Source organism: Amphiprion ocellaris, chromosome 5, assembly GCF_022539595.1.
Source record: "Amphiprion ocellaris isolate individual 3 ecotype Okinawa chromosome 5, ASM2253959v1, whole genome shotgun sequence".
Taxonomy (NCBI): domain Eukaryota; kingdom Metazoa; phylum Chordata; class Actinopteri; family Pomacentridae; genus Amphiprion; species Amphiprion ocellaris.
In genome coordinates this window covers 36,579,589-36,600,168 of record NC_072770.1, presented here as the reverse complement: position 1 = coordinate 36,600,168, position 20,580 = coordinate 36,579,589, and the positions used below count along the sequence as shown (strand labels likewise).

The window sequence follows — 20,580 nt, the reverse complement described above, 5'->3', positions numbered from 1 at the left end:
GCAGCGAACAAAGGCAGCGCAAACATGAGAAGCTTGAATGTCAGAGCGGCTGAACCCGAGCTGACCTCCCTCCACCCTGCAGGGAACACACAGAAGGGCTTTTGGTAGCTGCTCCACATGTGTTCTTCACACGCATGAACTGGCATGCATTCAGTGTTCAAATCCAACAATCCATACCTTATCAGATCAACTAATAACTGCATCTTTGTGTACAAAGCACGTCTCATATGCTGCGTAGAATAAGTTCACTGCAGCACTAAGACATGAGCTACAGCTTCAGCTCAGGCCTGTAGATCAGGAAGACTGAGGCTGGGGTGAATTTATAGGTTAATACCTTTACTTATTTATTTAAATATACATTCAAATGTGTATAAATATGCTTACTTTTGCGCCATCAAAAACAAATAAAGAGTGCTGGAGACCAACTCCGGAAAGGAATGTGGCGGAGTAATGTGACGACTGGCGTACTTGAATCCGTCTGTTAGCAACATTACTCAAAAACAGACAAACAGATTTGGATGAAATTTTCAGGGAAGGTCAGAAATGACACAAGGACCAAGTGATTAGATTTTGGTCATGATGAGACTTATAGTCTGGATCCACGGATTTGTTTAAAGATTTCCGTATAATTGCAAGATAGCAGCACGATGTCACTGTAACTATGACAACAAGTGAATGCTACATGATTGTGATCCTACTACAAATCCACCGCTGTGGACTTATCAGGACTTATCTGTCAGAAATTATACAAAGAACAACTGATTAAATTGTGGGGGTGTTTCTGAGTCCCATCAATTTCCACCACCTGCTACATATTTAGGTCACATGATTCGGTATCCGTACATAATGTACACATGCAGAACACACACCTGTGCTCAGCGCAAGGTCATTTTTTTAAATTAAAGTTTTCATCCGTTGGAAATGATACAACAACTGAGCAGCCTTGGTGGAGTGCTACGCTCTCTGAGTGCTTTTCTTGTTCATATTCTATTTATTTCGCATCCCGGCTATGACCCAGCTGCTTCTTCTTATAACTGTGTCAGACAGGGACTTATTTCAGGTCACTGTGTTTTTGGTGCACACAAAGTGCTTTGTTTTCATAACAAACGGTGAAATCAGTGACTCGCAAAGGACAAGTCTGATAAAACGTCTGATCCGAGGGTCATATAGGTGCTGGGTAAGTAGAATTTTCTCGCCAAATTTGGGGGATTTTTTAAAATACAACTTTTAACGGAAACTTTGAAGGAATTATTGGAATTTTCTTCCTGAAGGTTTTGCAAATTTTCAGAAATTTGGGGAATTTTTTTGCTGATTTTTTTAGATTTTTTTCAGACAAGGAAACACTATTTTATGGTGCCTGTAAATGTGGACAGCAGGGGGGTTAAATTCACTCTAAAGTAGCAGAAAACCGTGGGCTGCAAACAGATGGCTGTTTTCTACATCTCCCAGGCACTTAGGCTGCTGTGTAATTTGGTATTTAGACATATCTACAATCTCATTTCCTTTACAAATGAGGTTTACTGGAAATGTGATTAGACTGTGTGCTCTTGTGTGGAGTTTTTTTTTAAATTATCATTATTATCTTTGATTAAATATAGGCTATATCATGCTCTTTTTTCCCCACTTAGGCAGTGATATCACATTAACCTCTCCCTTATGTTATCTGCTGATCTCTTGGGGGGGTCCCAGATCGTCACTGAACCCCGCCTCAATACACGCACACACACACACACACACACACACACACACACACACACACACACACACACACACACACACACACACACACACACACACACACACAGAGGAATGGGCGGTGCAAGGCGGCGTGCAGCCCGTGCAGCTTGTGCGCATGTTTTCATGTCTGGATGGTGTAACGGCGCAGGTCTTCATCATTGCATGGGGTTGATGTCCAGCTGGCAGAAGCGAAGGATTTGCAAAATAATAACTGGCCTTTGAGATCGGAGACAAGTCGACAAATCAGCTGACATCATGGGCAAAGTGCAGGGCGGGATGAAATGCGTGAAATATCTGCTCTTCGCATTCAACTTCATCTTCTGGGTAAGTCCGGTGTGCATGGAAACAAAACGCTGCTGCTATTTTTAATGTTTAAAGAGCCAGAGCATCTTTGTTTCGTTTTTTTGACAGATGTGGAAAAAAAACCTGTTCTAGTGTTTTGCATGTTCAGCATCGTGCAGGCTGCAGACTGTTGACACCGTTAGATGTGGTTATTAATTAACCCTCCTGTTGTCCTCATTTACAGGCACCTAAAAATATTGTTTCCTTGTCTGAAAAAAAATCCAAAAAAATCAGCAAAAAAATTCCCCAAATTTTTGAAAATTTGCAAAACCTTCAGGAAGAAAATTCCAATAATTCCTTCAAAGTTTCCATTAAAAGTTTTATTTTAAAAAATCCCCCAAATTTGGCGAGAAAATTCTTGTAAATATTTTCCAAAAATGAGCAAAAATCTTCCAAAAAATCCTAAAAATATCTAAATTGATTACATATATATCAGTAAAAGGTTTAATGTTCTTAAGAAACATTTTTTAACATTTCTTTATTTCCACCAAAAATGTTCAAAGATTTCCCAAAAATGTTGAAAATGTGGACATCAGAAGTTTCACTGTGAAAATTGATTTTTTTTTCTCATATTTTCAAATTTTAAAACGGGTCAATTTTGACCCGCAGGACGACATGAGGGTTAATTAACCCTGATGGTTCAGGGGAGACTTTGGGAGGGAATGTCATCCTGCAGATCCCATGATTGCACCTGCTCTGCCTCCTCCTGACTCCCTGAAGTTCTCAAACCACTCCTGAATTGTACGACTGATCCTCTCCTATTCATTTCTGCCAGTTAAAGTGTTTTAATAATTGATGAGTAAATTCATTCAACCTGTAAGCCGCCACCCTCTTAGCACTCCCTGTGATTTATCTTTACTGCAGCGCATGCATCACAGCTGCAGTCTGCTGCTACTTTTCCAACACAGATCCTCTCCCATGGTTTCACATTGTGCTGGGATGTCTTAATCTGTTTTGGGAACATCATGCCGGGTTTTGTTTTGGTTGTTGTGTGGCTCACATCAGGTTACCAGTGGGTTCACTTTCTGTTTTCTGTGCACCAACTCACCATCTGCCATTAATGTCAGGTCCTGTGATAGTCTGATGTTTGGTGGACAGGTTTCAGAGCAGTGCTTTACAGGTTTGGAAACAACTTGGAATGAAGATTCTTCCCTTTCATTTATTTGATTTGAGTCATTTTTAAGAGGCCTAAAGAAGAGAAACAAAGTCATAAAAGAAGAAGCGTAGCAGGTCAATGGAGCAGAAATATTATTCTTGTGAACACACATCAGTGTCAACTTCATTTGTTCACGCTGCTGTTGCAGTTAACTACTCAAATCAAATCAGTCAAATTAACCCTCTTGTTGTCTTCATTTACAGCCACCAAAAAAAATTGTTCCCTTGTCTGAAAAAAATCCAAAACTCAGCAAAATATTCCCCAAATTTATAAAAAATTTCCAACATCTTCAGGAAGAAAATTCCAAAAATTCCTTAAAAGTTTCCCTGAAAAGTTTTATTTGAAAAAAAATAAATAAATCCTCAAATTTGGCAATAAATAAAAATTTTAAAAATAAAAAAGTAAAAACAATGTAAATATTTTCAAAAAATGAGTAAAAATCTTCAAAAAAAAATCCTAATAATATCTAAAGTGATTCCATATATATCAGTAAAACTTCTAATATTTCCTTTAAGAACATTCACAAAAAAATCAACCAAAATCCAGCGAATTTTGCTGGATTTTGGTTGATTTTTTTCCGAATGTTCTTACAGAAAAATTTTTTAAGCATTTCTTATTTTTTACCAAAAAAATGTTCAAAAATTTCTCAAAAATGTTGAAAATGTAGAAGTCTTCACTGTGAATTTTTTTTCTCCACATTTTCAAACTTTCAAACGGGTCAATTTTGACCCACGAGACGACACGAGGGTTAAATACCTTTATTGTCATTGGATATATTTACAACGAAAGTTGAGTGAATCTCCTTCATGGGATAAAATATCTAAATAAAAAATAGATATACTATGCAAAATATACATTATATATGTATGAAAATAAATAGATAAATAACATACAAATAAATAAATAAATATTGCACAAACCCACCTCAAACTGCAAAGCTGCTTTTGTTAATTCAGAATGATCATTTTCTAATCTGTGAGGACGCAACGGTTGGAATAACAGCAAAGATGCAGGAAAAAGGTTCAATCTTATGTTTCGTGTGATATTTTTTGTCTTTATTTATTTTATTATTTATGTTTTTTATTGAGTTTTTAATGTTTTTACCGCATTTTTGTTGTTTTATGTGGTTTTTACTTTTTAAATTAGTTTTTTTATTGTTTGCTTACTGGAATGCTTGTGTAAACTGCTGCAAAACAAATCGCCCTTCAAGGGACAAATAATAAAGTTGAGTTGAGTTAAAACTGAACCCAACACTCCTTTTAATTACTGACTGGAGGCTTTGAGCTCTTTCAGTTCTTGGATACTGATGTTTTCCTGAAAGCGATACAGTATATATGAGTTTAGGCGGCTGCATTGACTCATCTGTGCTCTGTAAGATGATCACTTGTGTCACCCAAACTGACAGCGGCTTCTTTGTTTAGCAGTTTTGGGACTGAAAGCAGAGCTGTTGTGGTCGGAGCCAAAAGGGGCGTACAGTACGCTGTCATTTTGGGGTGCAGAGCCAACAAGCAGCCAATGCCAGTGCGAGTTACATCACCCAGGCACTGTGAGGCTGGCACAGCCTGTGGCTGAAATGCACCATGGGAGATGGAGCACTGATGCTAATGCTGGTCCTCAGATGTGACGCTCTGATGGTCCATGAGCTGTCGGTTGCATCTAGTCTTTCTTGAGTCACAGATTTTTATTTGTACAGTAGCTCCCTGGCTTTGATCTGGGCGAATATAAGGAATGAAGCCAAGAAAAGTGACTAAAAATACAGTTTGGTTAGAGATGAGATAGAATGCTGGGTCCACTGTTGGAAGTTTAAGGGTTTTTAAGTGTATTTTTTAACTTGCACAATCATCATCTCACTGTGACTATAAGATAAAGAAATACAGGTTGGAATTTTGTCTTTAGATTTTTAGTTTTTTCATCTGTGGATCTACTTTGATGCATATAAAACTGTTACAAGGCTAATTATCCTTTAGCAAACCCATAGACTTGTGGACATGTTTATTATCTGTCATATTCCTGCTTCATTTTAAAACGGGTCAAATCGACCCGTTTTAAAGTTTGAAAATGTGGAAAAAAATATATTTTCACAGGGAAACTTTTGATGTCCACAGTTTTAACATTTCGGGGAATTTTTAGAAAAATTTTTGGTGGAAAAAACAATGTTAAAACAAATGTTTCTTAAGAACATTCACAAAAAAGTCAACCAAAATCTACTGAATTTTGCTGGATTTTAGTTGATTTTTATGTGAATGTTCTTAAAGAAAATATTAGAAGTTTTACTGATATATATGTAACCATTTTAGATATTTTTAGGACTTTTTGGAAGATTTTTACTCATTTTTTGAAAATATTTACCAGAATTTTCTTGTCAAATTTGGGGATTTTTAATTTTTTTTATTTTTAAGTGAAACTTTTCAGGAATTATTGAAATTTTCTTCATGAAGGTTTTGCAAATTTTCTGAAATTTGGGGATTTTTTTCTGAATTTTTGGATTTTTTTCAGACGAGGAAACAATATTTTTTGGTGCCTGTAAATGAAGACAACAGGAGAGTTAAACTAAGCAATGCTATTTCAATGAATATAGAAGGTCAGAAGGATTCACTTTCTCAGGTTTACACCAGATTTCCATCGATCGGTTTATTTCTGGTCAAGTTATCCCAGGGAGGAATGATGCAACACAGAGAAGATACTTGGATTTTTTCTTTTTTCCTTTTTTTAGCTGTTCTTTTTGAAGAGCCTTTAGTCACTCAAGAGGAGAAGCATTAACATTTCTGGCAGGAGTTTGTCTAAAATAAATAGAAGGAAAAACCAGGCAGGGAGCATCAATACCCACTTTACTGACAGGACAAAGACGAGAGAGCCATCTGCAGAATCTTAATTAACTGACGATACAATAGAAAAAAAACAACACAAGGGGCTTCACTCTTTAACAGTGAAGCGATTCTGGACAAATGTCGTCAGAGGAGCTGTCACCCAAGACTAAGTCATACAGGAAAGTTTTGAAGTGTGCATTGTTATTTTAGTATCATTATTATTCAGTACAAGCGTGAAACTATGGCATGAATACTGATGTTATGATTCATGGACCCTCAGCTGTCGGGGTTGCTGGTGCTGGCGGTGGGACTGTGGCTCAGGTTTGACCCAGAGACTGTGGAGCTCCTGACAGGCGATGGCGCTCCTTACACCTTCTTCATAGGTACGTCACCGTTTGTACAACCCGCCTCACCTCACATCTACACAGCATGCAGTATGACCCACAGGAAGGTCATGGTACTGAATGAAATGCTTTCAGTTTTTGGTCAACATATATTCTGCACACATATATTAATATATCGCAGCATACCAGAGAAACAAAAGACAAATAAATTAGATAAATGGCATGAAACGAAACAAAAGACCCAAACAAAATGGACAAAAAAAGCCCCCCCAAAAAAAAAAAAATCACACAAATGACACAAACAAGGCAAAAAAAGAAACAAAATGACAAAAACATGAGACAAATAACTAAAAAAAGACAAAAAACAACAAAAATAATACAAAATATTTCAAAGATAACACAAAATGACAAACTCAAGAAATAAAATGACAAAAAATGAGACAAATGACACAAAACAAAACAAAAAAAGACAAAAAATTTCATTAAACACAAGACAAAAAAGTGAACAAAACAGACAAAAAATTGAAAAAAAAGTTGAAAAAAAACACCAAACGACACACAAAACAGCAAATAAAGCAAAACAAAAAATGTCAAAAAACAACAAAAAACACAAGCGAGACAATAAGGAAACACAAAACGGCAAAAACGAGAATCAAAATGACAAAAAGATGAGACAAATGACAAAAGTCAGACTAAATAAAACAAAAAACAAGACAAAATATTACAAAAATGAGACACAAAAGAACAATGAGCAACATAGTATTGTACTTTATTAATAAAACAACTTGTCGTGGTCTAGAAATTATTTTAAATCTGCAGTTAATGTCTTCTCTGTAATTTTTACACTTTGAGGGCCAGATTGGACCCTCTGGAGGGCTGGTTTTGGCCCGTGGGCCGCATGTTTGACACCCCTGTTTTAAACTGTTCAACATCTTGAGACAGATACACACTCTAGGTATAAACTGCTTTGATTTAAAGATGTAGTACGCAATTTTAATCCAATACAACCATCATCTATGCACCGCTTAATCCTCATTAGTGTCATGGGGGTCTGGAGTCTCTCCCAGCTGACTGAGGGTGAAGACAGGGGACACCTGGACAGGTAACAGTCTATCACAGGGCTACACATATGACACTTTTCCACTAGCACCTACTCGGCTCGACTCAGTTTAGGTCGTTTTCCATTACAGTTGAGTACCACCTCATCGTGGGTAGAATCCTCATAGCACAGCAGCCCGGAAGTCCCTTAACGTCCTTTGTAACGCAAACGCAACACAACAATGGAGGACATAGAGGCAATGCTACACCTGCTGCTCTGTCTGTGGCTTCTTGTCAGATTCAAAGTAAAAAAAAAAAGCGTACTGTTGCCAGTTTTTTTTTTTTTTTTTTTTTTTTTTTTAATGGCGAGTTTGGTTTTTGTGAAGGAGTCGCTCTCATGTGTCATCACTCCCTGTCCAATCAGTGTCCTGCACTCTGTAGACGTCACATTATCGGCTCCACTCAGCTCACTGTGAACCCTGGCCGAGTAGGAACTAAAATAGAACCAGGTACCAGGTACTACGTCCTAATGGAAAACCTCACAGACAGAGTAGAGTCGAGCTGAGTAGGTGCTAATGGAAAAGCAAACAATCACACCTACGTACAATTTAGAATCACCAATTAACCTCAGCATGTTTTTGGACTGTGGGAGGAAGCCAGAGAACCTGGAGAAAACCCACGCCTGCACAGGGAGAACATATAAACTCCATGCAGAAAGATTCTGGGAAGCTTCAAGGCTAAAGTGCTGACTACCAAGCCACTGTGCAGCCCTAATCCAATACAACTTTTGTTAAATTCAGTGTTTATCTCGGCGCTCTCTGCTAGCTGTCCATTCTGGCGTCTGTTCAGAGTCTTGGCTCTGTAAATCTGAAACAGATAAAGTTGCTTTACCTGATCCACACAACACTATGTCAGTGTGTTCTGTGCAGAAGCTCAAATGTGTAAAAGGAAGGTGAAGGGAGATGTGTTGGTAAAGCTATCTAAATGTGCTAAGTAGCTAAATATCAACAGAATTCAGAATTGTAGACTTCACCTTTAACCCTCCTGTTGTCTTCATTTACAGGCACCAAAAAATATTGTTTCCCTATCTGAAAAAAAATCCAAAAATTCTGCAAAAAAATTCCCCAAATTTCAAAAAATTTGCAAAATCTTCAGGAAGAAAATTCCAATAATTCCTTAAAAGTTGTATTTTTGAAAAATCCCCCAAATCTGGCAAGAAGATTCTTGTAAATATTTTCAAAAAAATTGTAAAAGTCATTAAAAAAATTCTAAAAATATCTAAAGTGAAACCATTTATATCAGTAAAACTTCTAATATTTTCTTTAAGAACATTCACAAAAAAAATCAACTAATATCCAGCGAATTTTGCTGGATTTTGGTTGATTTTTTTGTGAATGTTCTTACAGAAAAAATTTTTTAAGCATTTCTTTTTTTCCCCACCAAAAAATGTTCAAAGATTTCCCAAAAATGTTGAAAATGTGGACATCAGAAGTTTCACTGTTTTTGTTGTTTTTTTGTCTTTTTTTTATCCCACATTTTCAAACTTTAAAACAGGTCAGTTTTGGCCCGCAGGACGACACGAGGGTTAATAAAAAAGCTCTGTGTCTTTGCTGAAATATCTTTTTACTTTTGAGAGCGGCTGAATGAAGAGTTTCTTTGCAAAGCTTGTGGTAAAACACACAGTAGATTATTAAAACATACAGTAGACAAGACAAACAGCCCTCAGTGTTGAGCGCTCCATACAATAGGCCCTCTCTGTGTGGCCGAGCGTAGGAGACGACGCTCAGAATGAAGCCTATTCTTGTTACTCCCGTTCAGACCATGACCTAAAATGGTGACTTCACTTCATCAGCTCTGGGCTGTGCCTTCATGGAACTGGCTGCCCTCAGGACATGAGCAGCAGGTTGGGTGGGGCAGGTGACAAGAGACTAGACTCCTATAGGAGCAGTCACAATATCCTGCAGTGCAAGAAAGAGCGGCGCTACATGCAGCAGCTTGTGCTAATGTGAAGAGGAAGCCGCAATCAAAGGCGATGTCTTAGTTTGTAGCTTTTATTTGACATGTTTAAGACCTCACTGAGGTTAAAATCTCTTCTTTTGGAGGCATTTTGCCAAATATACAGCCTAAAAACATGACAGGAAATACAATTTAAAGTGAATATACACCGCAGAGGAGCTTCACCCTTGTGTCGTCCTGTAGGTCAAAATTGACCCGTTTAAAAGTTTGAAAATGTGAAAAAAAAAAATAAAAATTTCACAGTGAAACATCTGATGTCCACATTTTCAACATTTTTGGGAAATCTTTGAACATTTTTTGGTGGAATAAATGAAATGTTTAAAATGTTTATTAGGAACATTCACATAAAAATCAACCAAAATCCAGCGAAATTTGCTGGATTTGGTTGATTTTTATGTGAACGTTCTTAAAGAAAATATTCCAAGTTTTACTGATATACATGGAATCACTTTAGATATTTTAAAGATTTTTTTGGAAGATTTTTCCTCATTTTTTAAAAATATACAAGACGTATACAAGACGTTTCTTGCCAAATTTGGGGGATCTTTTTAAAAATAAAACTTTTAAGGGAATCTATTAAGGAATTATTGAAATTTTCTTCCTGAAGATTTAGCAAATTTTCAGAAATTTGGGGGATTTTTTTTGCTGAATTTTTGGATTTTTTTCAGACAAGGAAACAATATTTTTTGCTGCCCGTAAATGAGGACAACAGGAGGGTTAAACATTATCCAGATCAGATATTTTGTCACAGTTATCCGTTTAATGCAAAGTAAAGCAGTGGAGATATTTTTTTTTTGTTCATGCAAATATCCCAGAACTTCTCCACTGAAAACCACACACGTTTCGAACACGTCTACGCAACTTTTTGACTTCTCTTTTTCTCTTAGTCAGTTTTGTTTTTACTCACCACGTTTACACTTCATCGGGTTAAAGCAAATGAGGTATTCCACACGTCTAGACCAGAGGTGTCAAACATGAGGCCCACGGGCCAAAACCGGCCCTCCAGAGGGTCCAATCCGGCCCTCAAAGTGAAAAAATTACAAAGAAGACATTAACTGCAAACTGAAAATTAGTAAAACTATAGATTTAAAATAATTTCTATGCAAGCTGTTTTGATCATAAAGAATGAAATATTAGATTGCTCATTGGTCTTTTGTGTCTTTGTGTCTCATTTATGTAATATTTTGTCTTGTCTTTGTTATTTTTTGTCTTATTTTGTCTGACTTTTGTCGTTTGTCTCGTGTTTTTGTCATTTTGTTTCCTTTTTGTCACACGTGAATTTTTTGTCTTATTTTTCTCATTTTGTGTTTTGCTTTTTTCATTGTTTGTGTATCGTTTTGTGTAATTTTTTGTCTCGTTTATGTCGTTTGTCCATTATTTTGGCGCTTTGTAATTTTTTTGCCTAATTTTTTTGTCTCTTTTCTGTTTTGTTTCGTGTTGTCTCATTTTTTTTGTCGTTTTGTTCTCGTTGTTGTAATTTCGTGTCCCATTTTTGTAATATTTTGTCTTGGTTTTTAATGTTTTTTGTCTTTTCTTGTCCGACTGTTGTTGTTTTGATCACGACTAAATGTTTTGTGCCTTTGTAGACACGTTGTGATCTGTAAGTTGTAATGTGAGGCAAGTTATTGCTGAAATTGAATTTATTTTTCTGAAGAAACTTCAGGTTGTTCATAATGCTTTGTTCATTAAATGTAAACATTTGAAGAACATGCTTTTTTGCACAAAAAATTTGGAGTTTTATGGGTTATTATGCTGTGATTTTACTGGTCTGGCCCACTTAAGATCAAATTGGGCTGAATGTGGACCTGAACTATAATGACTTTGACCCCCCTGCTCTAGACTGTATTTCTGACTCATTTAATGTTATCTTCATTGAAAAGAAAATGCTTTTCTTTCAAAAACAAGGACATTTCTAAGTGACACCAGGCTTTTGAATGGTGGCGTTTGTCACTAAATGAAGAAATCACTCAGGCAGGATGTTAACTGTATAGATTTTGTTTTGTTAATCGTGGTTTTGTGGCTCACATACAGAAGGAACGTTCAGTTCTGCCGGTTCAGTGAACAGCATGAGACACTTCCTCGTGACAGTTGGTAGGCGTAAAGATTAGTAACGTCCAACTAATCTTGATTTAAAGCTTTAGAATTCAAGTGGCTGCACTGGAGGAGTGTGCCAATAAACTGTAGGGAGTAATTCTGCGTATTTAACCCTTGTTTCATCCTGCAGGTCAAAATTCACCCAGTTTAAAGTTTGAAAATGTGGAAAAAAAATAGATTTTCACAGTGAAACTTCTGATGTCCACATTTTCAACATTTTTGGGAAATTTTTGAAAGTTTTTGGTGGAAAAAAGAAATGTTAAAAATGTTTCTTAAGAACATTCACAAAAAATCAACCAAAATCCAGTGAAATTTGCTGGATTGTGGAAAAAAGACAATATTAGAAGTTTTACTGATATATATGTGATCACTTTAGATATTTTTAGGATTTTTTTGGAAGATGTTTAGTCATTTTTTGAAAATATTTACAAGAATTTTCTTGCCAAATTTGAGGGATTTTTAAAAAATAAAATTTTAAGGGAAATTTTTAAGGAATTATCAGAATTTTCTTTCTGAAGAAATTTTTTTGCAAATTTTCAGAAATTTGGGGAATTTTTTTTTCTGAATTTTTGGATTTTTTTCAGACAAGGAAACAATATTTTTTGGTGCCCGTAAATGAGGACAACAGGAGGGTTACCTCTTTTTTATTTAACTCCTTTTTTCCCCACTTTGCCCTTACGAAACAACTGGAGTGAGTTGCATAGTTGAACGATCCTGCAGAGGATCAATCACAGAGGAGCCTTTGCAACAAAACAAATATCACCATGAGGGGAATAACTGAGCGTCGTTGCCTATAGTGACCTCTAGCAAAGAGACTAAACAGTCTGATACCATAATAAGGCAAAGTGATAGCATTCCCTGTGGATGATTCACTTTCCACCTTTGTTGCTACGCTCTCAAACATGTTAACAGCCGTTATGTTTGTGTATAAGATAGGGGCAGAGTTCAGCTGAGAAATGTTAGATATTTATACCCACTAATTTGTATTTGTAGCTGACACCTGCTAACAGCTTTAACAGGCAGGAAATGCACTTGACAGTCGTCTGCTCGATATCAGCGGAATCATTAAGTTCTAAAAGAGTGAATATTACAGACGGCGATTAAGTGATGGAAAAAATAAGCAGCCATGATCAGTCCTGTGCAGACACTTTGTATAAACAGTGGAACTTTTCCTGGCTTGTGTATTTTCCACTGCTATTGCAGACAGTTTGCTTTGAAGCAACGTGTCCCTTTAGCTCAGCAGTCTCTTCACCTCATCTTTACCTCTCCTTTTGTTCGACAAGCAGGAAAACAACAGCTTGCATTTGCCCCTTGTGGATTAATTAAGTAGCTGCAGTGGTTGCCGTGTGTGTCACTGATTAGGCCCTTAGCATGGACCTCAGGGAGCAGCCTGGTGTATAGTTACAGTGCAAAGCGCCTGGTAGCCAGGGCTGGGAGCAGGGGAGCATCACCCAGGCTGGAGATGGTGGCAGACATAGTCGAGCTCTGCAGCAATCAAACCCCCCCACGAAATCCGATTTGCCATTTTACTGGACAGATGGCATCTGTTTTACTGCTTTACCCTGCAGGAGCATGAAGGAACAACATCTGAGTAACTGGAAACCACATTAATGCATCAAAAGAGTCAACTGGAAGCCTCGTTCCTCAGCGGACTCTCCAGCTCTATCAGTTTGGATTCAAATCTGATTAGGAATCTGCACAGAGTCTGTAAAAGCCTCAGGAATCTGGCCTATATATGGGCAGGGTTTCAAGCTATATTTGTAGCCGTTCAGAGAGGGAAAGAGTCAAGCATCGTGTTTTGTTCACAACCCACTGACTGAGTAATTTTAGACATTTCAACAAGACCCATGTTGTAACTCATTCTAGTTCAGGGCCACATTCAGCCCAGTTTGATCTCAAGTGGGTCGGACCAGTAAAATCACAGCATAATAGAGAAACAAAATGACAAAAAATGAGACAAATGACACGAAACGAAACAAAAAAGCCAAAAATAAAGCGCAAAAAAGACAAAAAAAAATCACACAAATGACACAAATGAGAAAAAAAAGACGCAAAATGACAAAAACATGAGACAAATAACTAAAAAAGACAAAAAACAATAAAAACAAGATAAAATATCACAAAAATAAGGCACAAATTGAGAAATAAAATGACAAAAAATGTCATTGAAAACTTAGTGACAAAAAAGTGAAAAAAGCAAGACAAAAATTACACAAATGACACAAAAGAGACAAAAATGACAAAAAAAGAAATAGTACGACAGAAAATAGTCAAACTACACAAGCGAGACAAAAAATATAAACACCAAATGACAAAAACGATACACAAAACAGCAAATAAAGTAAAACACAAAATGTCAAAAAACAACAAAAAACACAAGCGAGACAAAATGGAAACACAAAACGACAAAAACGAGAATCAAAACGACAAAACCATGAGACAAATGACAAAAGTCAGACTAAAAAAACAACAAAAACAAGACAAAATATTACAAAAATGAAACACAAAAGAACAATGAGCAACATAGTATTGTACTTTATGATTAACACAACTTGTCATGGTCTAGAAATGATTTTAAATCTGCAGTTAATGTCTTCTCTGGAATTTTTACACTTTACAAAGTCGGCCGCATGTTTGACACCTCCGTTGTAACCGGTATTTTTATTTAACCCTCCTGTTGTCTTCATTTACAGGCACCAAAAAATATTGTTTCCATGTCTGAAAAAATTCCAAAAATTCTGAAAAAAGTTTCCCCAAATTTCTGAAAATTTGCAAAACATTCAGGAAGAAAATTCCAAAAATTCCTTAAAAATTTCCCTTAAAAATTTTATTTTTAAAAAATCCCCCCAATTACAATTCTTGTAAATATTTTTTAAAAATGAGTAAAAATCTTCCAAAAAATCCTAAAAATATCTAAAGTGATTACATATATATCAGTAAAACTTATTTAAGGACATTCACACAAAAATCAACCAAAATCCAATTCACATTTTTTGTGAATGTTCTTAAGAAACATTTTTAATAATTCTTTTTTTCCACCAAAAAATGTTCAAAGATTTCCCAAAAATGTTGAAATTGTGGACATCAGAAGTTTCACTGTGAAAATATATTTGTTCCCCACATTTTGCAACTTTAAAACAGGTCAGTTTTGACCCGCAGGACACCAGGAGGGTTAAATCAAACACAATGACTACTGTTGCTAGTCTAGACACTCATTCTAAAGTGATCAGAGAAGCAGTAAACCTTGCAACAAAGACCGCCAGCAGCTTGTCGGAGATTTCGTGTTTCAGATCTCTTTCATCTCGATTGAAAGCCCTAAAATTCCCAGCGAAGGAGTAGGCTGATAATCAGACAGGACAGTGGGAGGCGACTCAGAGGTTTGAGGCTTCTAAAGAAGTTTCCACCTACATGTGCCTTCTGGTAGTCCAACACAACACAAACAGCCCTTTGATTTTCTGTCTGGGTGAACGCATGAAAGCACTCGTTCCACGCCGCCATCCTCAGTCAAAGCGGTGAACTGCAGTCAGAGTTCATTACATTCCTCTTCACTGTTTGTCTATTACAGGGGGGTCAAACATGCGGCCTGCGGGCCAAAACCGACCCTCCAGAGGGTCCAATCCGGCCCTCAAAGTGTAAAAATTCCAGAGAAGACATGAACTGCAGATTGTAAATTTGTAAAACTATAAATTTAAAATAATTTCTTGACCATGACAAGTTGGTTTGATCATAAAGTACAATACTATGTTGCTCATTGTTCTTTTGTGTCATTTTTTGTCTTGTTTTGTTCACTTTTGTTTCGCTTTAAGTTTTTAGGGAAACTTTTTGGTCTCTTGTTTTGTTTTATTTTGTCATTTGTCTCATTTTTTGTCATTTTATTTCTCAATTTTGTCGTTTTGTGCCTTACTTTTGTAATATTTTGCATTGTTTTGTATTTTTTAGTTATTTGTCTCATGTTTTTGTCATTTTGCTTCTTGTTTTGCCTCATTTGTGTCATTTGTGGGATTTTTTTTATCTTTTTTTGCCCATTTTTTTGTCTTTTCTGTTTCATTTCGTGTCGTTTGTCTCATTTTTTGTCATTTTGTTTCTCTTTTATGCTGTGATTTTACTGCTCCGGCTCACTTGAGATCAAACTGGGCTGAATGTTGCCCTGAACTAGAATGAATTTGACACCCCTGCTCCATTAGGTCTTCTGCTCTGTAAACTCGTACGTCATGACGGGGATTTTTTCATTCTCTAATTGGTTTAATCAGCAATTTGAAAGGACTAATGCATGTGCTTGAATCTCTCCTCAGCTGTGTACATCCTCCTCGGTGCAGGAGGGCTGATGATGATCGTGGGGTTCTTCGGTTGTTTCGGGGCGGTGCGTGAGTCGCAGTGTCTCCTCGCATCGGTGGGTTCAACAGCTCCAAAGTGTTCCCTTTGAGGCGTTTTTAATGACTGTGTTTGTGCCTCTCCCTGTTTTTTTAAATAGAAGAGCTGGCCTAAGTGATTGACTGATTTATTATAAGGATCCAGAATTTTCCAGATAATGTTTTCCTAAAATTGAGTCCTAAAGTTTATTCTTTAGCGGCTGGCCAAAAGAGTCCCTGAGGCTGTTCCTAATAATCTTTCTGAAGTGTCCAGGAAAGAAATGTGGAGTTATGGTCTTCTGTACTAATGGGAAAAATGCTGAATTTAAATCAATATCAATCCATTTCTGATTTATTCTTTACTTTATTAGTCAGAAAAACTTCATTCTCTGAGTTCTATGATTGTCTGCAGACAGTTTTCAAATTGGTTTCACAAGCAAAAAGTTGGAATGAAGTCATTGAAAGTGTACCAAATAAATGTTTGCTCCCTAACTTTAGTGGAAAATTACATGGTTCCTTCCAGGAAACTTCATGGAAATGATTAACAAATCAGAGATCCATAAAAATAAAACATTACCATTAACCCTCCTGTTGTCCTCATTTGTGGGCACCAAAAAATATTGTTTCCTTGTCTGAAAAAAATACAAAAATTCAGCAAAAAAAACTCCCCAAATTTCTGAAAGTTTGCAAAACCTTCAAGAAGAAAATCCCAAAAATTCCTTAAAAGTTTCCGTTAAAAGTTTTATTTTTAAAAAATCCCCCAAATTTGACAAGAAAATTCTTGTAAATATTTTCAAAAAAGGAGTAAAAATCTTCCGAAAAAAAATCCTTAAAATATCTAAAGTGATTACATATATATCAGTAAAACTTCTAGTATTTTCTTTAACCCTCCTGTCATCCTGCAGGTCAAAATTTACCCATTTTAAAGTTTGAAAATGTGGAAAAAATAAAAATTTTCACAGTGAAACTTCTGATGTCCACATTTTCAACATTTTTGGGAAAGCTTTGAACATTTTTTGGTGGAAAAAAAGAAATGTTAAAAATGTTTCTTAAAAAATGGATTTTTCAGTGTGAAAATATATATATTTTTCCCACATTTCAAACTTTAAAACGGGTCAATTTGACCCTCAGGACGACACGAGGGTTAAAGACAGCCCTCTAATAATAAACCTTGTTTCTGTCCTGCAGTTCTTTGCTTGCCTTTTGATAATCTTTGGAGCGGAGATCACTGCCGGCGTGTTTGGATTCCTAAACAAGGAACAGGTATGAAATAGTAAAATGTTCTCTCACTTTGCAAAAAAAATAAAAAATCCTGTGAGTAACATATTTTTATTCTGTTCTTGATTATTAACAGATTGCTGAGGAAGTCCAAAAGTTCTACAGTAGCTCCGTCTCCGATACCAGCAATCCCAATGGAACCGCAATAGCGTTAATTTACCACAAAACTGTGAGTGAAACCTGGATTGTGTTTAGTCACTTTTTGCTTGTCTTAACTGGCCTTCGGATGAGCAGAGTCACCTTTTATCTGTTTTATTTTATTGTCTTATTGTTTTTCTTTTATTGTTTTGGTATTGTTGATGATATATTTCCATCCTGGACAACACTCAGCATCCTGTGCACAGGGCTGTGATCAGTCAGAGGAGTGTGTTCAGTTTTTAATCACCGTTTCTTGAAATGTGTAAATACTGTACATTGAATTTTAATTACATTTAGTATTCTGTAGATTTTAAAATTAGAAGTGTTTTTATAGTATTGTCCTTCTATCTATCTATCTATCTATCTATCTATCTATCTATCTATCTATACTATATTGCCAAAAGTATTCACTCACCTGGGTTGACTCGCATATGACCATAAGTGACATCCCATTCCTAATCCATAGGGTTCAGTATGACGTCGGTCCACCCTTTGCAGCTAGAATAGCTTCAACTCTTCTGGGAAGGTTGTCCACAAGGTTTAGGAGTGTGTTTATTCCATGAAGCTCTCTGCTGAAGCACTGTTCTGGAGCTAATCTGAAGGCCACATGAAGTTTGAAGGTCTGTAGTGACTGACTCTGCAGAAAGTTGGCCACCTCTTGGCACTATGTGCCTCAGCATCCGCTGACCCCACTCTGTCAGTTTACGTGTCCTACCACTTGGTGGCTGAGTTGCTGTCGTTCCCACACACGTCCACTTTCTTATAATACAGCTGACAGTTGACTGTGGAATATTTAGGAGTGAGGAAATGTCACGACTGGATTTGTTGCACAGGTGGCATCCTATCACAGTTCCACGCTGGAATTCACTGAGCTCCTGAGAGTGACCCATTCTTTCACAAATGTTTGTAAAAGCAGTCTGCAGCCTAGGTGCTTGATTTTATACACCTGTGGCCATGGAAGTGATTGGAACACCTGATTCTGATGATTTGGATGGGTGAGCCAATACTTTTGGCAATATAGTGCATTTGGTTGGCCATTGGCCTTTTAAAAGTGCTATATAAATAAACCTGACATTGACACAATACTATTTTTTACTGTTTTATATTTGCAGCTGAACTGCTGTGGAAGTTCCACACCGGAAGTGACTAACATGTTGTGTGTAGATGTTCCAGAGGACACCCAGGTAAACCCTCCTGCCTGCTGTGACACTTTATACCCACATGGTGGCAGTAAAGCACCAATAAAAACTGGATTTACTGCTGAAGTATTTGTACAGTCTACTGGATTAGCACTATGAATGTTTTTTAGGACTGTCTGACGGCAATAACAGATTTCGTCAATGAAAAGCTGCACATCATTGGATACGTAGGGATTGGAATAGCTGGAGTGATGGTGAGAATTTTTTTTTATTGTCCACATTCAAGTCAGTGATTATACTAGAGTATTGAAACGCCTCATCAAGTGTTGTTAATGCTTTTTTCTGTCTGATTTCAGATCCTAGGAATGATCTTCAGTATGGTGCTGTGTTGTGCCATCAGGAACAGCAGGGAGGTTATATAGATGATGAGCTGATCCCCCTCCTCTCCAACCCCACCGACTGAGACCACCACACACTCACTCAACCCTTCGTAATCAACCCATCCGCATGAGAAGGGCACCAAAGTTCCATTCCAGTGTCACCTCTTGTAGTCCAGATTGTGGTGGGGAGGTCCACCGAGAGACAACAAGAACTCCCACTCAGTCCCAGTTGTCCACAGACCACGTTCAACACGATACGCTGGATCGTCCACTCCTCCTCCTCCTCCACTCCACCAGCACTGAAATACTAATTTACTTCTCTGTTCGTTTCCATAACACGCTCTGCTTTCAGCGCAAGCCTGTGACATTCCTCGCTTTTAACATCCTGATGTTAGACCGCTGGTGCTGCGCTGCAGCTGAACACGGTTCATGAAGCCTTCTTTGACGCAGGAATGTTGCGACTGAGGAGTGTTGCTGTAAATACGGACACCTATTTTACAGGGCTGGACCCGAATATCCGAATATCCGAATATTCGGTCGTGACGGTGGTATCTGAATATTTATTTTGAGATCCGAATATTCAGATTCCATCCCCCAACCCCGTCGGACGATGTCACGTGATCAGTATTCGTCTCGTCAATTCGCCTGACGTATCTCCCCCGAATATTCGGCTATTCGTCATTAATCGGCCCAATATCCGGAGCCCATAAACTGCTATTCGGGCCAGCCCTACTATTTTATACATCTGCTGTTAACATTATTTATTCTGAGCCCTTTCTAGCCCCTCTAGGCCTAATGCCAATCATACCTTGTGTGCTTAAGTGTTTTGAGGACTAGCCTACCTTTGCAAAGTACATTTCCGTTACGTGCCTATTTAGTCACACAGTCAAGCCTCCAACTACTGTACTATCTGCCTACTTGTTGTGATCTCAATATGTACATTATGACTGTGCTCCCTGCCACCTCTCTCAAGTATTTCTACTGTAAAGCACAATAGAGAAAGTGTAGACATGATATCAACCCAAAGGGTTAGGACGGTCTTATGATAAACTGCCCCTCTAAATCTGCAATTTTAACTGAGTTTATAAGTGAGTTACTTAACGTTTTGCGCTGAGCTCTTCTGGAGCGTGTCTGAACTGTAACAGTGAGCTAGTTTGCATTCTTTTTGTGTGTGTGTGGTTTTATTGTGGATGTAAATTTTGTTGGTGTGCCAATAAGATGTGAATCATAGAATAATATAGTTTATGTCATACTGTTAACCATAATAAAAACATCGGGTGCTTTTATCAACGTTTTCATGTCTGGCCTCTGACGTGCACGCATCACGAGTTCACTTCTGGTAAAGCAGCAGAGGAAGATGTGGAATTAGTGCAGCGCTGCAGATTTTGCGGTTGGCGAGCTTCCTGAACATGTCAGCACACGGTGAAGGTTCAGCGACGAGACACTGCAGTCACACACTTAAAGAGTTACATAATGTTGGCAAAAGGAAAGGAAAAAAACACATATTACTACAAATGATCTGATCAGAAGACTCCAGTAACGTGGGATTCATGAAACAATACAGGCAGTGGTAAATGTCTCTGTACTGACTGCTCACTCTGAGAAGCTGGGGAAGGCCACAGCATGCAATGAAAGCTTTTGACCTTGTGTATTGCTGCTTTCAAGGTCAATATGGAACCTCTGAGCTGAAATACTACACTAACTGCACCATCAATGTATGATTTCCAACTCTACTTGACTGATGTTAACCCTCCTGTTGTCC

The 20,580-nt window shown here is 37.4% G+C and overlaps 1 protein-coding gene across 1 annotated transcript; it reads left to right on the top strand.

Moving 5' to 3' along the window:
- Positions 1 to 1,851: 1,851 nt before the first annotated feature.
- Positions 1,852 to 20,104, top strand: tspan2a (tetraspanin 2a). Its single transcript, XM_023287390.3, has 8 exons — positions 1,852 to 2,061; positions 6,323 to 6,425; positions 15,827 to 15,924; positions 17,072 to 17,146; positions 17,238 to 17,330; positions 18,412 to 18,483; positions 18,609 to 18,692; positions 18,795 to 20,104. Exons 1-8 carry the CDS (start codon positions 1,993 to 1,995, stop codon positions 18,858 to 18,860), a joined length of 660 nt encoding a protein of 219 aa, XP_023143158.1. The 5' UTR covers positions 1,852 to 1,992; the 3' UTR covers positions 18,861 to 20,104.
- Positions 20,105 to 20,580: the final 476 nt, after the last annotated feature.